This window comes from Ostrea edulis, chromosome 3 (genome assembly GCF_947568905.1).
Source record: "Ostrea edulis chromosome 3, xbOstEdul1.1, whole genome shotgun sequence".
Lineage (NCBI taxonomy): Eukaryota > Metazoa > Mollusca > Bivalvia > Ostreida > Ostreidae > Ostrea > Ostrea edulis.
Window position 1 is genome coordinate 97,485,052 of NC_079166.1, and position 21,233 is coordinate 97,506,284.

Consider the following 21,233-nt stretch of genomic DNA (forward strand, 5'->3'; position numbering starts at 1 on the left):
AGATTCCGGTTACATGTAACTCAGGACAGAATCTCAGCATCTCGAGATTCTAGTTGCACGTAAGTCAGGCTGTGATCAGCATTATGAATCAGGAATACAAGTTACAAATCAGCTGAGAGTTACAAACAAGTAGTAAGTTAGGAAGTTCAACTGCAAGTCACAAAACTAATACATAGACTTATCAATAAAATCACAAGTCACAAAACTAAAACATAGACTTAATAAAATCATAAGTCACAAAACTAATACATAGACTTAATAAAATCACAACAACAAGTCACAAAACTAATACATAGACTTAATAACATCATAACGACAAGTCACAAAACTAATACATAGACTTAATAAAATCATAAGAACAAGTCACAAAACTAATACATACACTTGTCAATATCATAACGACAAGTCACAAAACTAATACATAGACTTAATAAAATCATAAGGACAAGTCACAAAACTAATACATAGACTTAATAAAATCATAAGAACAAGTCACAAAACTAATACATAGACTTAATAAAATCATAACGACAAGTCACAAAACTAATACATAGACTTATCAATACAAGAGGCTCAAGGGCCTAGAATCGCTCTTCTGATAAATTGTACAACCCCACCATTTCTATTCTTAGCCTCTTAGTATTCTAAATCTTTAGTTAAATCCTAAGAATTCAAAAAAATAGGTCAATGTGACCTACTTTTTGGTTTACACATTTTGAGAACCCAAGAAATATCAACTGACAAAGTTTGATGATTTTAAGCCAATTAGTATCTGAATATTGAAATATAGCTGTCAAATTCCAATCGTAGGTCATGGTGACCTACTTTTTGGTCAGCGAACTCCAAACATGCAAGACCCATCAACTGACAAAGTTTGATGACTGTAGGTCAAATAGTATCTGAAATATATAAATATAGCCGTCAAATTCCAAAAGTAGGTCAAAGTGACCTACTTTTTCGTCAACACCCTTCAAACATGCAAGACCCAACAACTGACAAAGTTTGATGACTGTAGGTCAAATAGCATCTGAATTATATAAATATAGCCGTCCAATTCCAAAAGTAGGTCAAGGTGACCTACTTTTTGGTCGACACCCTTTGAACATGCAAGACGCATCAACTGACAAAGTTTGATGACTGTAGGTCAAATAGTATCTGAAATATATAAATATAGCCGTCCAATTCCAAAAGTAGGTCAAGTTGACCTACTTTTTGGTCGAAACCCTTTGAACATGCAAGACGCATCAACTGACAAAGTTTGATGACTGTAGGTCAAATAGTATCTGAAATATATAAATATAGCCGTCCAATTCCGAAAGTAGGTCAAGGTGACCTACTTTTTGGTCGAAACCCTTCGAACATGCAAGACCCATCAACTGACAAAGTTTGATGACTGTAGGTCAAATAGTATCTGAAATATATAAATATAGCCGTCAAATTCCAAAAGTAGGTCAAGGCGACCTACTTTTTGGTCGACACACTCCGTAAACTCAAGATGCATCAACTGACAAAGTTTGATGATTGTAGGTCAAATAGTGTCTGAAATATAGTAATTTAGCTGTCAAATACCAAAAGTAGGTCACGGTGACCTACTTTTTGGTCGACACAAACCGAAGACTGAAGACGCATCAACTGACAAAGTTTGATGATCCTAGGTTTTACAGTGCCCAAAATATCCATCTAAAATTGAAAATGTAAAATTTGAATATCTGCAAAATTCAAAAAGTAGGTCACTGTGACCTACTTTTTTATAAATATGTTTCAAGGCCTCAAGATGCATCAACTTACAAGATTTGATGATTCTAAACCTCTCGGTATTTGAAATAACAACTTAAAATATATCTATAAATGATAAGCCATAAAATTCAGAAAGTAGGTCACGGTGACCTATTTTTCAGTTGACGCATTTCAAGGTCCCATGATCCACCAACTGACAAGTTTTGATGATCATAGGCCTCAAAGTGTCCAAGATATGCATCAAAATTAATTTTAAAATAAATACCTGCAAAATTCAAAAAGTAGGTCACCGTGACCTACTTTTGAGACAACTTGACACAAGGTCCTAAGATGCATCAACTGTCAAAATTTGATGATCTTAGTCCTTATAATGACTAAAATATCAAAGATTTAAGGAAATATAAATTTAGGTCAACTTTGAAGTGACCTTGAGACCACGCCCTTTGCCCCAGGGTAATGCCTTGAACATTTTTAATCTACAACATATCCTCATCCTTATGTGTAAGTTTGGTGATAATCTGCCCAGTGGTTCTTGAGAAGAAGATTTTTTAGCAACCACTACTTTTGTTTGTATTTTCCTGATTATCTCCCCTTGTTAAAGGGTCACATCCCTCTATTTAGTATGTATGAAAGCCCTTGGGCCAATGATACCCTGTAACAAATTTGAAAAAAAATTGGCCAAGGGGTTCTTGAGTTATAGCCCTTTTTCTAAAAAGTTTACGCACACCGCACAAATGGCCATAGCATTAGCTCTTTGAGCCTTCGGCTCAAAAGAGCTAAAAATCACAAGTCACAAAACTAATACATAGACTTATCAATAAAATCATAACAAGTCACAAAACTAATACATAGACTTATCAATAAAATCATAAGAACAAGTCACAAAACAATACATAGACTTAATAAAATCATATTAATGACAAGTCACAAAACTAATACATAGACTTATAAATAAAATCACAAGTCACAAAACTAATACATAGACTTATCAATAAAATCACAAGTCACAAAACTAATACATAGACTTATCAAAATCATAACGACAAGTCACAAAACTAATACATAGACTTATCAATAAAATCACAAGTCACAAAACTAATACATAGACTTATCAAAATCATAACGACAAGTCACAAAGCTAATACAAAGACTTAATAATAAAATCATAGGGACAAGTCACAAACTAATACATAGACTTAATCAATAAAATCATAAGGACAAGTCAACAAGTAGCTCTAATCTTTAGGCCATTAGTTCAAGGACAGCTACAATTTAACGAGTCGTTAACAGTAGGTATGATGTGTGTAGTATGAGCTTTGTTTTTTTTTTTTTTACAGGTGGACGGTTTCCACCTGTCGTCCACAGTGTCTCACAGAAGAGCTCGTCGTCAGCTGATGCCTCTGTTTCCACACAAGGTACGAGTGATCTCAGATCTGCTGACTTTACATATCTCGCTGTATATATGTGAGTGTACATGAGTCTCGCTGTATATATGTGAGTGTACATGAGTCTCACTGTATATATGTGAGTGTACATGAGTCTCGCTGTATATATGTGAGTGTACATGGGTCTCGCTGTATATATGTGAGTGTACATGAGTCTCGCTGTATATATGTGAGTGTACATGAGTCTCGCTGTATATATGTGAGTGTACATGAGTCTCGCTGTATATATATATGAGTGTACATGAGTCTCGCTGTATATATGTGAGTGTACATGAGTCTCGCTGTATATATATATGAGTGTACATGAGTCTCGCTGTATATATGTGAGTGTACATGAGTCTCGCTGTATATATATATGAGTGTACATGAGTCTCGCTGTATATATGTGAGTGTACATGAGTCTCGCTTTATATATATATGAGTGTACATGAGTCTCGCTGTATATATGTGAGTGTACATGGGTTTCGCTGTATATATATATGAGTGTACATGAGTCTCGCTGTATATATGTGAGTGTACATGGGTCTCGCTGTATATATATGTGAGTGTACATGGGTCTCGTGTATATATGTGAGTGTACATGGGTCTCGTGTATATATGTGAGTGTACATGGGTCTTGTGTATATATGTGAGTGTACATGAGTCTCGTGTATATATGTGAGTGTACATGGGTCTCGCTGTATATATGTGAATGTACATGAGTCTCACTGTATATATGTGAGTGTACATGAGTCTTGCTGTATATATGTGAGTGTACATGGGTCTCGTGTATATATGTGAGTGTACATGGGTCTCGTGTATATATGTGAGTGTACATGAGTCTCGCTGTATATATGTGAGTGTACATGGGTCTCGTGTATATATGTGAGTGTACATGGGTCTCGCTGTATATATGTGAGTGTACATGGGTCTCGCTGTATATATGTGAGTGTACATGGGTCTCGTGTATATATGTGAGTGTACATGGGTCTCGTGTATATATGTGAGTGTACATGGGTCTCGTGTATATATGTGAGTGAACATGGGTCTCGTGTATATATGTGAGTGTACATGGGTCTCGTGTATATATGTGAGTGTACATGGGTCTCGTGTATATATGTGAGTGTACATGAGTCTCGCTGTATATATGTGAGTGTACATGGGTCTCGCTGTATATATGTGAGTGTACATGGGTCTCGCTGTATATATGTGAGTGTACATGGGTCTCGTGTATATATGAGTGTACATGGGTCTCGTGTATATATGTGAGTGTACATGGGTCTCGTGTATATATGTGAGTGTACATGGGGTCTCGTGTATATATGTGAGTGTACATGGGTCTCGTGTATATATGTGAGTGTACATGGGTCTCGTGTATATATGTGAGTGTACATGGGGTCTCGTGTATATATGTGAGTGTACATGGGTCTCGTGTATATATGTGAGTGTACATGAGTCTCGCTGTATATATGTGAGTGTACATGGGTCTCGTGTATACATTTACACTGGAATACACTCATTATGTCTACGTCTATGTTTGCATCAATGGATTTAGAAATTATTCTAGCCGTGATATCTCGTGCTTTTCATGCATTTTAAGTCTCGTGCTTTACGATCCCATCTCACGTGTGGGTAACAAATTCTCGTGTAACATACACCATTGTTTTTATTGTACACTTATGCCTTGCTCTTTTGAATGACTTTAACAAATTGCTGTTTTAAATGATGTAATGAAATAATATTCATTTTAAAAGTTGAAAAATCAATTAAACAAATGTATAATACCGTATATACTCGCCCATAAGTCGGTCCGCCTATAAGTCGGTTGTAATTTTTAAGGTTATTTTGTAGGAATTTGCCATTGACTCGCTTATAAGTCGGTACAAATTTTTGTCAGAATCGGTTGACAATTTCAAGTCAATGCTCTAATGTTTTTACCTAATATGTTTCAAAAAATATTTTGAGATATCAATAATTATGAGGTGCTCAATATCCAAGCCATATCTGTTTGGGGTTTAAACACAACCCTTGATCTATTATGGACGAGGATCCCTTGTTTACCTACACAATTATGGTCTCCTAATTACCAGTACCTGACACCGTTTTTACTTAGTGGCACGCGCCTCGTGGTTATTGTGGGGTTCCGGTATAATTCAATGTATCAACAATAGAGTTTAGAGTCAAGAATGATGATCTAAATTATCTGTTAACAATATTCAATCTTATATGAAATATATTTCAGCCGGTATACATATGAATATTTCAATATTAAATCGGGTTCGTAATTAAATTTTACTGATAAATGATAGATTAGTTGAATTGAAAGTATTAGTTACCGGTATGTAAATAATTTTAAACAAGATAAAAATATGTAAATACTTGTACTTTATACATAATTTTGAAATACATAAACAATACAATATGTCTAGATATTTGTAAACAATAATCATTTGTGTGGTAGTCCATGATAATTGTCGGAGTTGTTTAGAAAAACACTACATTACGCCGCCTAGAAAAATACCAATCTTCTTAGGACGCGCCTATAAGTCGGACATAGAGTTTTGGACCAAAAATTGACTCCCAAAAATCCGACTTGTAGGTGAGTATATAAGGTACTTAATGTTTTCAAAGGATTTAATACTGATCAATAAGTTATGAGTATGCAATTATAAAAATAATCCACAATTAAATGTTATCAAACTAATTAATAATTAATAAAATAATCCACAATTAATTGTTATCAAACTAATTAATTTAGGTAGTATTAACATTCTGCAGATTTATTAACTAACGTACAATGAAAAAATGTAAACTGAAATTTTTTTTTAAATTATTGATAAACTGTAAAAAGGTCTCAGTGATAAACTGTAAATTTAAAAACAATGACACCATGATAGCTTTAATGTAAATGTTGTAATAAATAATGATCTTCTTGAACATTGTTTGAAAATGAGGAGCGTTTATTTGTTTTGACAGTAAGGCCAACAACAATAGATGAGTATTGTATGGGAAATTCATCAAAATCTAGGTTGTTATGAACCCAATAGACATCTCACCCTAACACACACACCCTCTTCCATTTCACTTCTTAATGAAGAAGATCTCGATCGCCCCAAATCTCACCCCTAAATGAGCAAAATCTCACCCAAAGACACCCCCCCCCCAAAATTACCTCTAAATGAGCAAAATCTCACTGAATTATTTCACCCCTAAATAATCAAGATCCCCCATCTCGCCCTTTGCCTTCCTGAATTTATCTCGTGTTAAAATTATTCTGTTATATAGTTAGCAGTACATTGTAAAATCGTAACTAGAAGGATTGATTTCGGGCCAGTAGAATTTAGTGTTGAGGGATTATATAGTTAGCAGTACATTGTGAAATCATAACTAGAAGGATTGATTTCAGGCCAGTAGAATTTAGTGTTGAGGGATTATATAGTTAGCAGTACATTGTGAAATCGTAACTAGAAGGATTGATTTCAGACCAGTAGAATTGAATAATGCATTGTAAGTGGGAGGGATTATATTAGCTATTGCCTGCTGTCTGATTCCTTCAATTTAATTTGAAGAACAATTATTACGTGTGATTGAGAACCACACCTCTGATTGGAATCTATGAATATCTGAGTTAAACTGTTGCTGGCAATGTCTTTTGGAATCTATAAATATCTGAGTTAAACTGTTGCTGGCAATGTCTTTTGGAATCTATAAATATCTGAATAAACTGTTGCTGGCGATGTCTTTTGGAATCTATGAATATCTGAGTTAAACTGTTGCTGGCAATGTCTTTTGGAATCTATAAATATCCGAGTTAAACTGTTGCTGGCAATATCTTTTGGAATCTATAAATATCCGAGTTAAACTGTTGCTGGCAATGTCTTTTGGAATCTATAAATATCTGAGTTAAACTGTTGCTGGCAATGTCTTTTGGAATCTATAAATATCCGAGTTAAACTGTTGCTGGCAATGTCTTTTGGAATCTATAAATATCTGAGTTAAACTGTTGCTGGCAATGTCTTTTGGAATTTATAAATATCTGAGTTAAACTGTTGCTGGCAATGTCTTTTGGAATCTATGAATATCTTAGTTAAACTGTTGCTGGCAATGTCTTTGCAATTTCAGATATCCGTGCTCAACAATTAAAGCACATGGATTTTTATAGACCCTAGGCTTAGAAATGTCACCGATATTGCTTTAAATTGAAATACTGTAAACGTACTTTTTTCCACGGGTTCATAAGTCTGCGGAATCACAATTTCTGTTTATTCCGCGGGTAGAAAATTGGGCGGATTTCTTAGATTGCCACTTAATATCTTTCATTTACTTTAAGTATGCTGGGATAAATTTCCGCGGAAAATTTGTGACCGCATACATAGCGTAAATTAATACCGCGCAGAAAAAAGTACGTCTACAGTAATCATTTTGGAATACTCTGAAACTTGTAATTTGCTGTAAATTCATTTATTTTGCTTCACACCAGCCAAAGGAAATGATGCAAGACAGAAATATGGTAAAAATATTTTTAGATTTATGTGTTTAGAGAAAGTTTTTGTGCATTGTTAACAGTTAAATTACAATGTATGCATGGCTTAGCTTTATATTCATTTCAGTCTTCAAATCACATCTTTGCAGCTTAATCATTGAATTGATATAATCATACCATCATTCAGTTTCCACTTTTTTGCCCATTCTTTAGCGATGCACAGATAGGGATTAACTCTTTTATTCCATGTTTGTTGGTTTGTCTCTCTGTAAGGGTGAATTCAGAACTCACAAATTTCTTATGTGGCATCAAATCTTGGTGAAAACTTGTCTGTGAAATTTTCCTCAAGATGAAATATAATACATGAAGCTCAAGGTCACATTCAAAGTCAAGGTTATGGCTGTTTTTTGATTGCTTTAGTTCTGTTCATAAATATTTATTTTTATTACCTAATCTACTACACAAGTCATATATAAATTGATATTACATGTACATATTATTTTTTTTCAAACTTTAATCAGCAGAGAAAGGTACACACAATGAGCAGGGGTGAAACAGTTCATCACGTGACCTATTATTACACGATCACATGACAAACTGTTTCCCGGTCACGTGACGAACTGTTTCCCGGTCACTCGAGAAACTATTGCCCGATTAGCAGATTAGGTAATGAAACCATTATTTCATGCCTACTAGGGAAACGGTCAAAACTTTCCCCCCTCTATTCTTAGAGTCACTAAGTAAATCAGAAACACTTTCCACACTGCACTTTATTCACCATCAGCTAAATCAACTTGCTTATACACAAAGTACCTCCTTTTACTGAAGAGTCATTAACTAAGATCTAGAGTTAAGAGTTATCTCTCTTGTCATATCAAATCATAGAACATATTAACAGGTAGTGGTGATCGAAGACCCGGGAAACTCTTGTCCTCTGCCTACGGCCTCTGACAAGTTTTCCGGGTCATCGCCACTTCCTCAGGGCATGTTCCCCAAGTAAGCATGAAATAATTGTATACTGTTGAATGGATTTAAGTCTCAAGACATTAGATTGCATTGTTTGAACAAATTAGTGCGTGCAAACTGAAGGGTAGACTTAATGTATGAAATGAATTAATTTCAGTATCAGGAATGTGGGTAGTTTTTAATTAATGTATGAAATGAATTAATTTCAGTATCAGGAATGTGGGTAGTTTTTAATTTCTTTTGGGTATGTTTAGCATGTTGTATTATCAGTACAGCTAATGTCATATAACAAAAGTGAACAGCTAGAAATTTTTTTAAAAGCCAACCTGAAAATGAAATTGCTTCAGTGAGCAGGCTCTGGGCCTCTTCTTCTATCAGTTTGATGTTTACAGCAGAGTTCAGACTTGTATACACACAGTGTACATACAGTGTATATGCTTGTAGTTTTGTAGTTTGGCATGCATCTCTTCTGACAGTTCACACCTTTTTGGGAATCTGTTTGGTCTTGTTTAGTTTTTTTCTGGGTAGAAAGCTGTGTTTATAAGCCTCAGTATAATGCTAATTTGAAAATCTTATTTTGTCCTATCAAATCTGATCTATTTTCTGAACTACTTCATTAATCTGTTACAATAATCCTAATTTCTGTTTCTGTTGAGTTTGAGAGCTTTAGAAGAGAGGTATTCGTTTTGCTCATTAAATCAATGTTTTGTCTCTGACTTTTTCAGCACAAGATCAAATACTGGTACCTGTTGGACATTGACGTCTGGCATGGAAGGAAAGTCATCAACTTCCTGTCCCCCCTGCAGGTCAGTAATCCATCATATAGATGCTGGTCAACTGTTTACCCCCCCCCCCCTTCAGGTCAGTAATCCGTTGTGTAGGTTCTGGTCACCATATTTAACTCCGCCCCCTTCAGGTCAGTAATCCGTTGTGTAGGTTCTGGTCACCATATTTAACTCCGCCCCCTTCAGGTTAGTAATCCGTCGTGTAGGTGCTGGTCACCTGTTTAACTCCATCCCCTTCAGGTAAGTAATCCGTCGTGTAGACGCAGGTCACCATATTTAACTCCGCCCCCTTCAGGTTAGTAATCCGTCGTGTAGGTGCTGGTCACCATATTTAACTCCACCCCCTTCAGGTTAGTAATCCGTTGTGTAGGTACTGGTCATCTGTTTAACTCCGCCCCCTTCAGGTTAGTAATCCGTCGTGTAGGTGCTGGTCACTTGTTTAACTCTGCCCCCTTCAGATTAGTAATCCGTCATGTAGGTGCTGGTCACCATGTTTAACTCTGCCCCCTTCAGGTTAGTAATCCGTCGTGTAGGTGCTGGTCATCTGTTTAACTCCGCCCCCTTCAGATTAGTAATCCGTCATGTAGGTGCTGGTCACCATGTTTAACTCCGCCCCCTTCAGGTTAGTAATCCGTCGTGTAGGTGCTGGTCATCTGTTTAACTCTGCCCCCTTCAGGTTAGTAATCCGTCGGGTAGGTGCTGGTCACCTGTTTAACTCCATCCCCTTCAGGTAAGTAATCCGTCGTGTAGGTGCTGGTCACTTGTTTAACTCTGCCCCCTTCAGATTAGTAATCCGTCATGTAGGTGCTGGTCACCATGTTTAACTCTGCCCCCTTCAGGTTAGTAATCCGTCGTGTAGGTGCTGGTCATCTGTTTAACTCCGCCCCCTTCAGATTAGTAATCCGTCATGTAGGTGCTGGTCACCATGTTTAACTCCGCCCCCTTCAGGTTAGTAATCCGTCGTGTAGGTGCTGGTCATCTGTTTAACTCTGCCCCCTTCAGGTTAGTAATCCGTCGGGTAGGTGCTGGTCACCTGTTTAACTCCATCCCCTTCAGGTAAGTAATCCGTCGTGTAGGCGCAGGTCACCATGTTTAACTCCGCCCCCTTCAATTTAGTAATCCATTGTGTAGGTACTGGTCACCTGTTTAACTCCGTCCCCTTCAGGTTAGTAATCCGTCGTGTAGGTGCTGGTCACCATGTTTAACTCCGTCCCCTTCAGGTAAGTAATCCGTCATGTAGGTGCTGGTCACCATGTTTAACTCCGCCCCCTTCAGGTTAGTAATCCGTCGTGTAGGTGCTGGTCACCTGTTTAACTCCGCCCCCTCCTTTCAGGTTAGTAATCCATCATGTAGGTGGTGGTTACAAATGACACCTCTTTGACAGCATGACTATACATCTTCAGTTTATAAATAAATGAGAATTCAATGAAAAGCTGATTTTTATTGCTTATATCAGACATATATATATATTCTGAATATTTCAGATGTTATGATACTGTAATGTTAAAGCAAGGTTTATTAGCAGTTACTTTTAATATCTATATATTGTCAATGGTGAGTATTCTTTTGATAATTAGCAACATCGGTGAATGAGCCACTTATAAGAATGCACAGCTTATGCAGAATCAAAATGACTAGACAGTTTGCAGCAACAGGTATTTGTGAGAGACAGTTGCTCACAAATTTTACAAAGTTGAAGTACAAGTATGCTTATTCATCATGTAATAGTTTTCTGCTATCTAATTTTGCAGATCAAGAACAACATCACAAGGTCCATGGATGTTTTCTGTAAGACTAAAGATCTTAAGGTGTATCTCAGTGTAGAGAGTGACACAGAAGAGTTCTCCAAACTAGTTACCATAGAAACCGGAGAAGTGTACAACGTTCCGCTGTTTGTGGCGTATCACCTAGAGTTATTCATGTGTCCAGCAGACAGCAGGTACGGGGGACGCATAAGAAAGATAATTCCCCACCCATTAGGCAAAAAAATTGAATCAATGGTTTCTCAGGCCATACCACATCCATTGAAAAGGCACCTCAGGAAATTTTTTTTTTCAATTTTTGTTTATTTATGTAAATGATATAACTCTTGTGTTATAGATATTCATGTAAAACTTTCAGAGAGTTTTGATAAAATTGTAAGTACATTAAACTTTTTTGTCAAATAATTATTGACTGCATACTCATTTATGTGCTTAAGAATAGTTATAGTAATATATAGACATTTAATAGTAAATAATGTGAAGTTATTCTTTTATAAAAATATAAATCCCATTGCCTTTTCTATATATGAGAAAGGAAAGACAACTCATGCTACAGCCAAGTTAAAAAATAAAATACCTGCCCACCTCATCAGAATTTGAAATTTTTGGCCAGAGAAACAATTTATTGAATATTTTTTGGCCCTATTGGTAACATCAGAAGAGTGAGCTTGATTTTGGTTCTGTGAGAGTCGGTCAGCAATTATTTATCAATAAATGTATGTCTTAGTAACTGCAAATTTTTAAATGGACTTTGATTTGTATTCTGTATTAATTTGTAGCTACAAAATGACTCGAAGTAAAATTTGGTGGAAGGATTTGGTGGGAAAGGAGAAATCGAGAACTTATAGCTGTCCAGTGGCTGAGGCAGATCTAGAACCATTTTATTTTATGGTGAGTAAAATCGAGAACTTACAGTTGTCCAGTGGCTGAAGCTGACCGGAAACGTTTTATTTTATGGTGAGTCAAATCGAGAACTTGCGGCTTTCCAGTGGTTGAAGGTGACCTAGAACCGTTTTATTTTATGGTGAGTCACAGCTGTCGTTTGAAAGGTGAAGATAACGAACAGTGATCAATCTCATAACTCCTATAAGCAATACAAAATAGATAGTTGGGCAAACATGGACCCCTTGACACACCAGAGGTGGGATCAGGTGCCTAGGAGGAGTAAGCATCCCCTATCGGCTGGTCACACCCCCCGTGAGCCCTATATCCTGATCAGGTAAACAGAGTTATTTGTAGTCAAAATCAGTGTAATGAAACAGAAAGTAATCAAAGCTGCTGTGTATAATGAAACAAGAATGTTGTGATGTACAGGAAAATTTTAGGACAAGGAAATCCTCAAGCTCCTGGTTGATTGGTGAGATTGTAAGACAGCACATGATATATAATGTCTTTCTCTGTGTTGACATCCATTAGAAATTTATGACATTGTTTGGATGTTTTGAAGTTTTAAGATGAAGGAAGAGATCATAATACAATACATTCATTAGATAAAAGTTTGAATGCCATGCTAAAAAAAAAAAGATGGCATTGATGTATTGTCTAGTAAGTCAGCTCTTTCTCGTGATTTCTACCTTAAGGTTGTCTGTTCCAAAGGAAGTAAACTGGTTCCCCCTCAGACCGTACCAGCAGGAGTGCCATATTACCAGCTCACCTTAAGTCCACCAGTTATTCTCCATAATTATCTCCCTTACAACATCCAGTACTCACTAGAGGTAAGTTGTCTCCCCTGAGAGGAGTGAACACATTTATTTATCACTATGATTGATATGTAGATAAGGAGTGTGAAAATAAAGGATTCTGTCATAATGCCAGCTGTCCAAGTGTGATGATTAAATAGTGTCTTAGGAGATTCATTTATGAAATGAAAGTCTTTCAATTTGCAGTTGGTTTAGTGAGGCAAATTTAAAAAAAAAAAAAAAAAGACTTCTGAAATATTGGTCCTGTCCACAAGTCTGGCATTTCCCTGATTTTTGTATATTCGAGTTAGAGAACAGCTATGTAAGAGAAGATGATATTCAAACATAAATCATGCTTTAACTTATTATACAATTATTTACAGGCAGCTGTAAGTATATTTAGCAGTGTCTGTGTAGAATTCAGACCATTCATTTCATGTAGAATACAAACCACTCATTTCAAGTCACATCATTATTGCTTTGCTATACTCACTACTCCCAGCAGTACAGAAAACATGTAGTGGTATTTTCCCAGCAGTATAGAAAATATGAGCACGGCACAGTGATAATTTGGATTTTTGTAGCAGAGGGATTTACTTATTGAGCCTAATTAATAGAAATTAAGCGTATTGCTGTCTTGGTGTGAATTTGTAATGAGGTGATGTTCATGGACTGTGTGGTTGTTGCACTTGTTTAGATATTCCAGTATGTGACAGAAATTTCAGTTTTAGATGACTTGTTTAGATATTCCAGTATGTGACAGAAATTTCAGTTTTAGATGACTTGTTTAGATATTCCAGTATGTGACAGAAATTTCAGTTTTAGATGACTTGTTTAGATATTCCAGTATGTGACAGAAATTTCAGTTTTAGATGACTTGTTTAGATATTCCAGTATGTGACAGAAATTTCAGTTTTAGATGACTTGTTTAGATATTCCAGTATGCCACAGAAATTTCAGTTTTAGATGACTTGTTTAGATATTCCAGTATGCGACAGAAATTTTAGTTTTAGATCAAAAGCTGATAGTGAGAATTTGTTATAAATCTTTTTTTCGTTTTGGTTTTGGACCAGATTTATGGCTGTTAACGATCAATCAGAGTTATGGCTGTTAACGATCGATCAGATTTATGGCTGTTAATGAATGACCAGATTAATGAATGTTAATGATTGATCAGATTAATGAATGTTAATGATAAACAATGGAATGCTTTATTGTAATTTGCACTAACAGAATTTTACACACTGCAGTGTTTGGAAATGTTAACTTTAATCACGGATTTTATTGCAAACAAAGAGGCATAATGTAGTTGTCTGTCTGTGTAGGCGAAGTCATACTTAAATAAAGTACCTGCTGGTAACTTGTACGTCTGTAGGTGAAGTCACACAAGCACAATAAAGTACCTGCTAATAACTCTGTCCATCTGTGTAGGCGAAGTCACACAATAAAATACCTGTACTGGTAACTTGTCTGTCTCTCCGTCTGTGTAGGTAAAGTCATGCTTACCCAAAGTACCTTCCGGTAACTTGTCAGCCAAGGTCAAGTACGGAGTGGTCATGTTTTTCCTCGCTCTGCTGATGTGTCAGTGAGACTACAGTATGCCACCAATGCAACACGAGCACTTTTGTTTTTATCTTCTTTATTAGTATGACTTTCATGTAAATACAATCTGGTACCTTGACTTAGGGAGAGAACAATAATAGGCATTGTACCTGCTGTTCAATCCCGTACATGTAATGTTTTCGCATGGATAAAATATTTCTTACAATCAATCAACTTGTCTGTCTGTCCATCTGCGTAGGTGAAGTCACACAAACACAATAAAATACCTGCTGGTAATTTGTCTGTCAATCTGTCTGTATCTTGGGTATTTTGGGATACTCTATTGTTTTGGTGTATGATTGAAGTAACTATGATTTATCTGATCCAAAATTTATCAGGATAATTATGATTAGTAATGGATGCAGATAGATTGCATGGTCTTATCTCCAAAACATTTATGTAAGAGTTATTATGAAATGAATCTTTAAAGATCAATCAATAGAATACCTTAACAATTTTATCAAACACTTTAAGAGATGTGAATTGGCCATGTTTGTGTTGGTGTGTGGTAGAGAGATGATAGTGACACTTTGGAGAGAGATGAATTTTTACTGATTTGCGTGACTAGGGTACCCAGTCTGCCTTTGTGATGTTGAAGATGGGAGACAGCAGTTATCTACATGGGGTGGACCTGAAGGAGAGCTATAAACTACACCTCCAGGTAAGTTACAGACTCACCACAGGTAAACTACAGGTAAGTTACAGACTCACTACAGGTAAACTACAGGTAAACTAGCTATAAACTACACCTCCAGGTAAGTTACAGACTCACCACAGGTAAACTACAGGTAAACTAGCTATAAACTACACCTCCAGATAAGTTACAGACTCACCACAGGTAAACTACAGATAAATTACAGGTAAACTACAGGTAAAATACAGATAAATTACAGGTAAACTACAGGTAAGTTACAGACTCACTACAGGTAAACTACAGGTAAACTAGCTATAAACTACACCTCCAGGTAAGTTACAGACTCACTACAGGTAAACTACAGATAAATTACAGGTAAACTACAGGTAAAATACAGATAAATTACAGGTAAACTACAGGTAAGTTACAGACTCACTACAGGTAAACTACAGGTAAACTAGCTATAAACTACACCTCCAGGTAAGTTACAGACTCACTACAGGTAAACTACAGGTAAACTAGCTATAAACTACACCTCCAGGTAAGTTACAGACTCACCACAGGTAAACTACAGGTAAACTACAGGTAAACTAGCTATAAACTACACCTCCAGGTAAGTTACAGACTCACCACAGGTAAACTACAGGTAAACTACAGACTCACCACAGGTAAACTACAGGTAAACTACAGGTAAGTTACAGACTCACCACAGATAAACTACAGACTCACCGTCTGTAACTACAGGATTTGACTTTGATGAATTTGACCTCTGATGAATTTCTTTACAGATTCAGGACTATCAGAGCATTGACTGGACTGGTGTTTATGACATCACACAGAACTTGGAGGAGTTCAAGGCTGTTACCATGGCGCCGTATGATTTTGGTTTTGAAGGGAACAACAATAAACATTTGACCTTGACCGTTCATGCGACCCAGCAGTCTGTGGTGGACCTCTATGTTTACAGTCCATACTGGCTGGTCAATAAAACAGATCTGGTCATTCAGGTCAAGGTGAGAAATCTTAGTTCAATGAAACAGATCTGGTCATCCAGTCAAGGTGAGAAATCTTAATTAATTTGTTCGATTTATTTTGTATAATTTCCACTCCTGGTGGAGTCTGTTCAGAGAGTTCTCATAGCGATGGCTGTACAGTGAAACCTGTCTAATTCGACTCCTGTGTATCCTGAATGACAGTGAAATCCAACCTTATGTTGATTCCTAATAATTTATTTTCTCATGGTCTTTACACTGTATATTCTGACACATGATCTGCTTCCCAGAGCATATTGGATTAGTCAGGTTTCACTATATTGGTAGGCAATTATAATTCACACACAAACACACAGACACACATGTACACACACATACAGCTACACATGCACGCATATACACAGATACACACCTACACATGCACGCATATACACACCAACACATGCACGCATATACACACATACACACCTGATATATATTTTTTTTTATCAGTACACCTATATAGTAGTAACTTTAATAATATTCTATATAATAATTGTACAGTTCACGTATATGGTATACTTTTTTTTTACTAATTCTTATGAATGTCTCAATGATATTTTTTTCTGAAAGGGTTCTAAATCAGAAGCCGTGTTTGATTGTCAACCAAACCGCACCTCTCCAGTTTTATTTCGATTCAAGAAAAATCGGCCAAAAAAGGTATGCATACAGAAAAGACTCCTACCTACAAGTTTTACTCAGTACAACTCCGTGTAATTGGTATTTCCTTAGAAAAAACAAGTTCAAAAAAATATTCAGTCAATGAAGTTAACATCTGCACACTGTGGTTTCATTAATATTTGTAAATGTTGTGGTTTTTACCCAATCTGATTAAAATCAAATCTCTGATCCGCTCCATGATTATAATGTCGCTACACAAAGAGACATTACAATAACTAAGCGGATCAAAGATCTGATTTTGATCAGATTGGTTTTTAACACACACACACACACACCCCAAAAAAGCCAAAACCTCTAGTCCAGAGATTGATCATGGGTGGGTATCCCTTGTATTCTGTGCTTTGTTGAGTCCTTGATAATGTGGTCTCAGATATAAAATCATTGAATACTGTAGATCTCTGTTATTGAGATAGACCTTATTGTTATTGAGATAGACCTTATTGTTATTGAGAGAGACCGTATTGTTATTGAGATAGACCTTATTGTTATTGAGAGAGACCGTATTGTTATTGAGATAGACCGTGTTGTTATTGAGAGAGACCGTATTGTTATTGAGATAGACCTTATTTCATGAGGATACACTGATGTATTTATGTATCATATCATGAACAATTATTGATTGCTGAAATCTTCTATGTGGAAGAGTTTATTCATGAGAACTAGATTTCCGCAAATAGCTAGTCTCGTGAAATTACATATAAAATATGGTTTTAGGAATACAGTGTAATTTACTGTAATGTTGTTCAGTGAATACAATGATGAAACCACTTCCCAGTGTTTTTCTGTTGGGGCTTTAATACAGATGTGCAACTCACATTGATTCTGTGGAGCTTGTTGCTGAGGGCAACTCACATCAGTTCTGTGGAGCTTGTTGCTGAGTGCAACTCACATCAGTTCTGTGGAGCTTGTTGCTGAGTGCAACTCACATCGGTTCTATGGAACTTGTTGCTGAGTGCAATTCAAATTGGTTCTGCAGAGCTTGTTGCTGAGTACATGTACAAATGTCATTGTTTTCCGCCTAGGCTAAGATAAAGGTGTTCAACTCACGCTGGTCACAGTCATTCTCCCTGGACACAGTTGGGAACTCAGGAGTGGTCATCTGTAATGACCGAGAGAGGAAGACTAAGTACAGGGTGAGTACCACTACTATGTTGCCTATACACTGACCAGTGAAAATTGTATAGTACAAAAGACTGTCAAAGAAATTATAATCACAATTACTAGGATTATATTGAATTGCTTGTGTGGTGGTCAGACGGGTTCCATTGCTGGTGGCCAGGTAGCTCAGTTATCATATTTGTAACTTTGGATTTTGAAATATTGATCAGACTAAGGTCAAGTGTGTACACGATAACCTGATCAAATCTTTTTCTGTAATGATTTTCCTTTAGTGAGGTAAATTTTGTAAGACTAATCATGCTGTGTTGTATATAGAGTAAGATTATTTTTGTATGATTATTAATACTGTGTGGTATATAGAGTAAGGTCATTTTAATTTGTCAGCTAAGTGCTTTTCAGTACTTTGATTTTCGTACGACCATTAATGCTGTGTTTTATATATAGTAGGGTTATTTTTGTCAGCTAAGCACTTTTCAATACTTTCAGTACTTTGATTTTTGTATGACCATTAATGCTGTGTTGTAGCTGATGCTCCAGTTTCAGTGGTCAGACCTGAAGCTGACCAGGATTGTGACCATTACACCATTCTTCCTGGTCGTCAACAAATTGTCTCGAGCTCTGAGGTACATGGAGGAGAACGAGACCACAGATCTTTGGCTGGACATTGGAGTGGGAGAGGTAATAAAAGTAGTGATTGACCACAGGTCTGTAGCTGGACATTGGAGTGGGAGAGGTAATAAAAGTAGTGATTGACCACAGGTCTGTAGCTGGACATTGGAGTGGGAGAGGTAGATAAATGTAATGATTGACCACAGGTCTGTGGCTGGACATTGGAGTGGGAAAGGTTGTTGTTGTCGGTTCCTTTTTATTTTCGTCCAGAATTACGGGTATTATCCACTTAGTTGGCCCCCTTCCAGGAATCTGGCTAGCTGCATGCATGGCAGATCTCACCTCATATCTCCATTTTATCTGGTCATGAGGGTCAGCAGTAGAGAGCTTCCATTCTCTACGATCTTTCTCCATCAGCTCTCTCCATGATAGTATTGGCCGACCAACTCTACGTCTCCCAGGAACTTGTATGTTGAAAGCGCACTTGACTGCACTGCTGGATCTGATAACGTAGCCATACCAGCGGAGTCTCCTTTCCCTTAAGATGAGGTTGAGGTCATCGATGCCAAGCCACCCCAGCAATTCAGTTGAACCTACTGTGACCATATCTTCAGGCTTGATGTTACAGATCTGTCTTATCATGGCCCTGTCATTGCGCTATAGGCGATGAAGATTTGGCTTGGTCAATGCCCAGGTCTCACTGGTATGGGAGCATAGCACTCTGTACACAGGTGTTATACACTCGACCACGGGTAAGGCAACTAAATGTAATAATTATGAATAATGAGACCAGAGTCTGTCGGGACATTAGAATGGTAGAAGTAGACAAGTGTAATAATTATTGTAACATTGTAATGAGATGATTAGAATGGTAGAAGTAGACAAGTGTAATAATTATTGTAACATTGTAATGAGATGATTAGAATGGTAGAAGTGGACAAGTGTAATAATTACTGTAACATTGTAATGAGATGATTAGAATGGTAGAAGTAGACAAGTGTAATAATTACTGTAACATTGTAATGAGATGATTAGAATGGTAGAAGTAGACAAATGTAATAATTACTGTAACATTGTAATGAGATGATTAGAATGGTAGAAGTAGACAAGTGTAATAATTATTGTAACATTGTAATGAGATGATTAGAATGGTAGAAGTAGACAAATGTAATAATTACTGTAACATTGTAATGAGATGATTAGAATGGTAGAAGTAGACAAGTGTAATAATTACTGTAACATTGTAATGAGAAGGTTTATCTGTGGCTGGAACTGTGAGTTTGTTTTATTCATCCAGTGTAAACCGTACTGAGTTTGTTTTATTTGTGCAGTGTAAACCATACTGAGTTTGTTTTGTTTGTGCAGTGTAAACCGTACTGACGGTCTACGTCTCTTTGTTTTATTTGTGCAGTGTAAACCGTACTGAGTTTGTTTTATTTGTGCAGTGTAAGCCGTACTGAGTGTGTTTTATTTGTGCAGTGTAAGCCGTACTGAGTTTGTTTTATTTGTGCAGTGTAAGCTGCACTGACCGTCTACGTCTCTTTGTTTTGTTTGTGCAGTGTAAGCCGTACTGAGTTTGTTTTATTTGTGCAGTGTAAGCTGTACTTGTCTAGCCGTCTACGTCTCTTTGTTTTATTTGTACAGTGTAAGCCGTACTGAGTTTGTTTTATTTGTGCAGTGTAAGCCGTACTGACCGTCTACGTCTCTTTATTTGTCCAGTGTAAGCCGTACTGAGTTTGTTTTATTTGTGCAGTGTAAGCCGTACTGAGTTTGTTTTATTTGTGCAGTGTAAGCCGTACTGACCGTCTACGTCTCTTTGTTTTATTTGTGCAGTGTAAGCCGTACTGAGTTTGTTTTGTTTGTGCAGTGTAAACCGTACTAACGGTCTACGTCTCTTTGTTTTATTTGTGCAGTGTAAGCTGTACTTGTCTAGCCGTCTACGTCTCTTTGTTTTATTTGTGCAGTGTAAGCCGTACTGGCCGTCTACGTCTCTTTGTTTTATTTGTGCAGTGTAAGCCATACTGACCGTCTACGTCTCTTTGTTTTATTTGTGCAGTGTAAGCCGTACTGGCCGTCTACGTCCAGCGATAAGATGGTGATAGAGTACAGTGACAGTAACATCATGTCGGAACACTTCCCTATCAACACTCCGCATAACACCGTGCTCAGGATGGAGAATGGGGTAAGATAAAAATGTGTTTCTTTTATATTCGTTCTATATATCAATGCTCAACAAAGAATTTCATGAACACCAACGTTCTAGACTAGTTGAATTTTCAAGTTTTGATAAGTCCCCCGAATTATTGCTGCTCAATGGTGTTCGGCCATTTTGACAAAGTTTGAAGTTTTGACTGCTTATCCTTTTCATTCCCTGAAATCTAAGAGCTTGAGGACATATTATATTTGGTTCATTTGTCCATCTGTTTGTTGAGACTGTGTCTTGTATTTTCACAATTTCATCCTTTGTCATAAGTTTTGAATTGTACAAGATAGAGTCTTCATTCTTTGTGAATGTAAATATGAAAATTAATGGTCATTTATCAAGGTCACAGCTTGATGCAGAACAAATTTAATGTAGCAACCCTTGGAATAACACAATAGATTTCTTTGTCTTCAGTCAGTGTGTGTTTAGAGGTCTATAACTTTAGATTTCTCTGTTAACAGACAGCTAGTGTGTGTAGAGGTCTGTAACTTTAGATTTCTCTGTTAACAGACAGCTA

At 36.7% G+C, this 21,233-nt stretch overlaps 1 protein-coding gene across 15 annotated transcripts in view; it reads left to right on the forward strand.

Annotated features, from left to right (window-relative positions):
- The window catches only part of LOC125673035 (intermembrane lipid transfer protein VPS13A-like), a 159,597-nt gene that overhangs the window by 97,333 nt on the left and 41,031 nt on the right, over positions 1 to 21,233 (forward strand). For 12 of the 15 annotated variants that reach the window (XM_056159636.1, XM_056159629.1, XM_056159634.1 and 9 more), the window contains 12 exons: positions 3,075 to 3,152; positions 7,642 to 7,671; positions 9,336 to 9,416; positions 11,147 to 11,334; positions 11,938 to 12,049; positions 12,739 to 12,873; positions 15,008 to 15,100; positions 15,862 to 16,086; positions 16,678 to 16,764; positions 17,808 to 17,918; positions 18,430 to 18,582; positions 20,570 to 20,695. In XM_056159636.1, coding sequence (XP_056015611.1) covers positions 3,075 to 3,152; positions 7,642 to 7,671; positions 9,336 to 9,416; positions 11,147 to 11,334; positions 11,938 to 12,049; positions 12,739 to 12,873; positions 15,008 to 15,100; positions 15,862 to 16,086; positions 16,678 to 16,764; positions 17,808 to 17,918; positions 18,430 to 18,582; positions 20,570 to 20,695 — 1,419 coding nt within the window. The remainder of the gene's footprint in view (positions 1 to 3,074; positions 3,153 to 7,641; positions 7,672 to 9,335; positions 9,417 to 11,146; positions 11,335 to 11,937; positions 12,050 to 12,738; positions 12,874 to 15,007; positions 15,101 to 15,861; positions 16,087 to 16,677; positions 16,765 to 17,807; positions 17,919 to 18,429; positions 18,583 to 20,569; positions 20,696 to 21,233) is intronic. The other 3 variants (XM_056159632.1, XM_056159638.1, XM_056159640.1) reach the window with 1 other exon arrangement.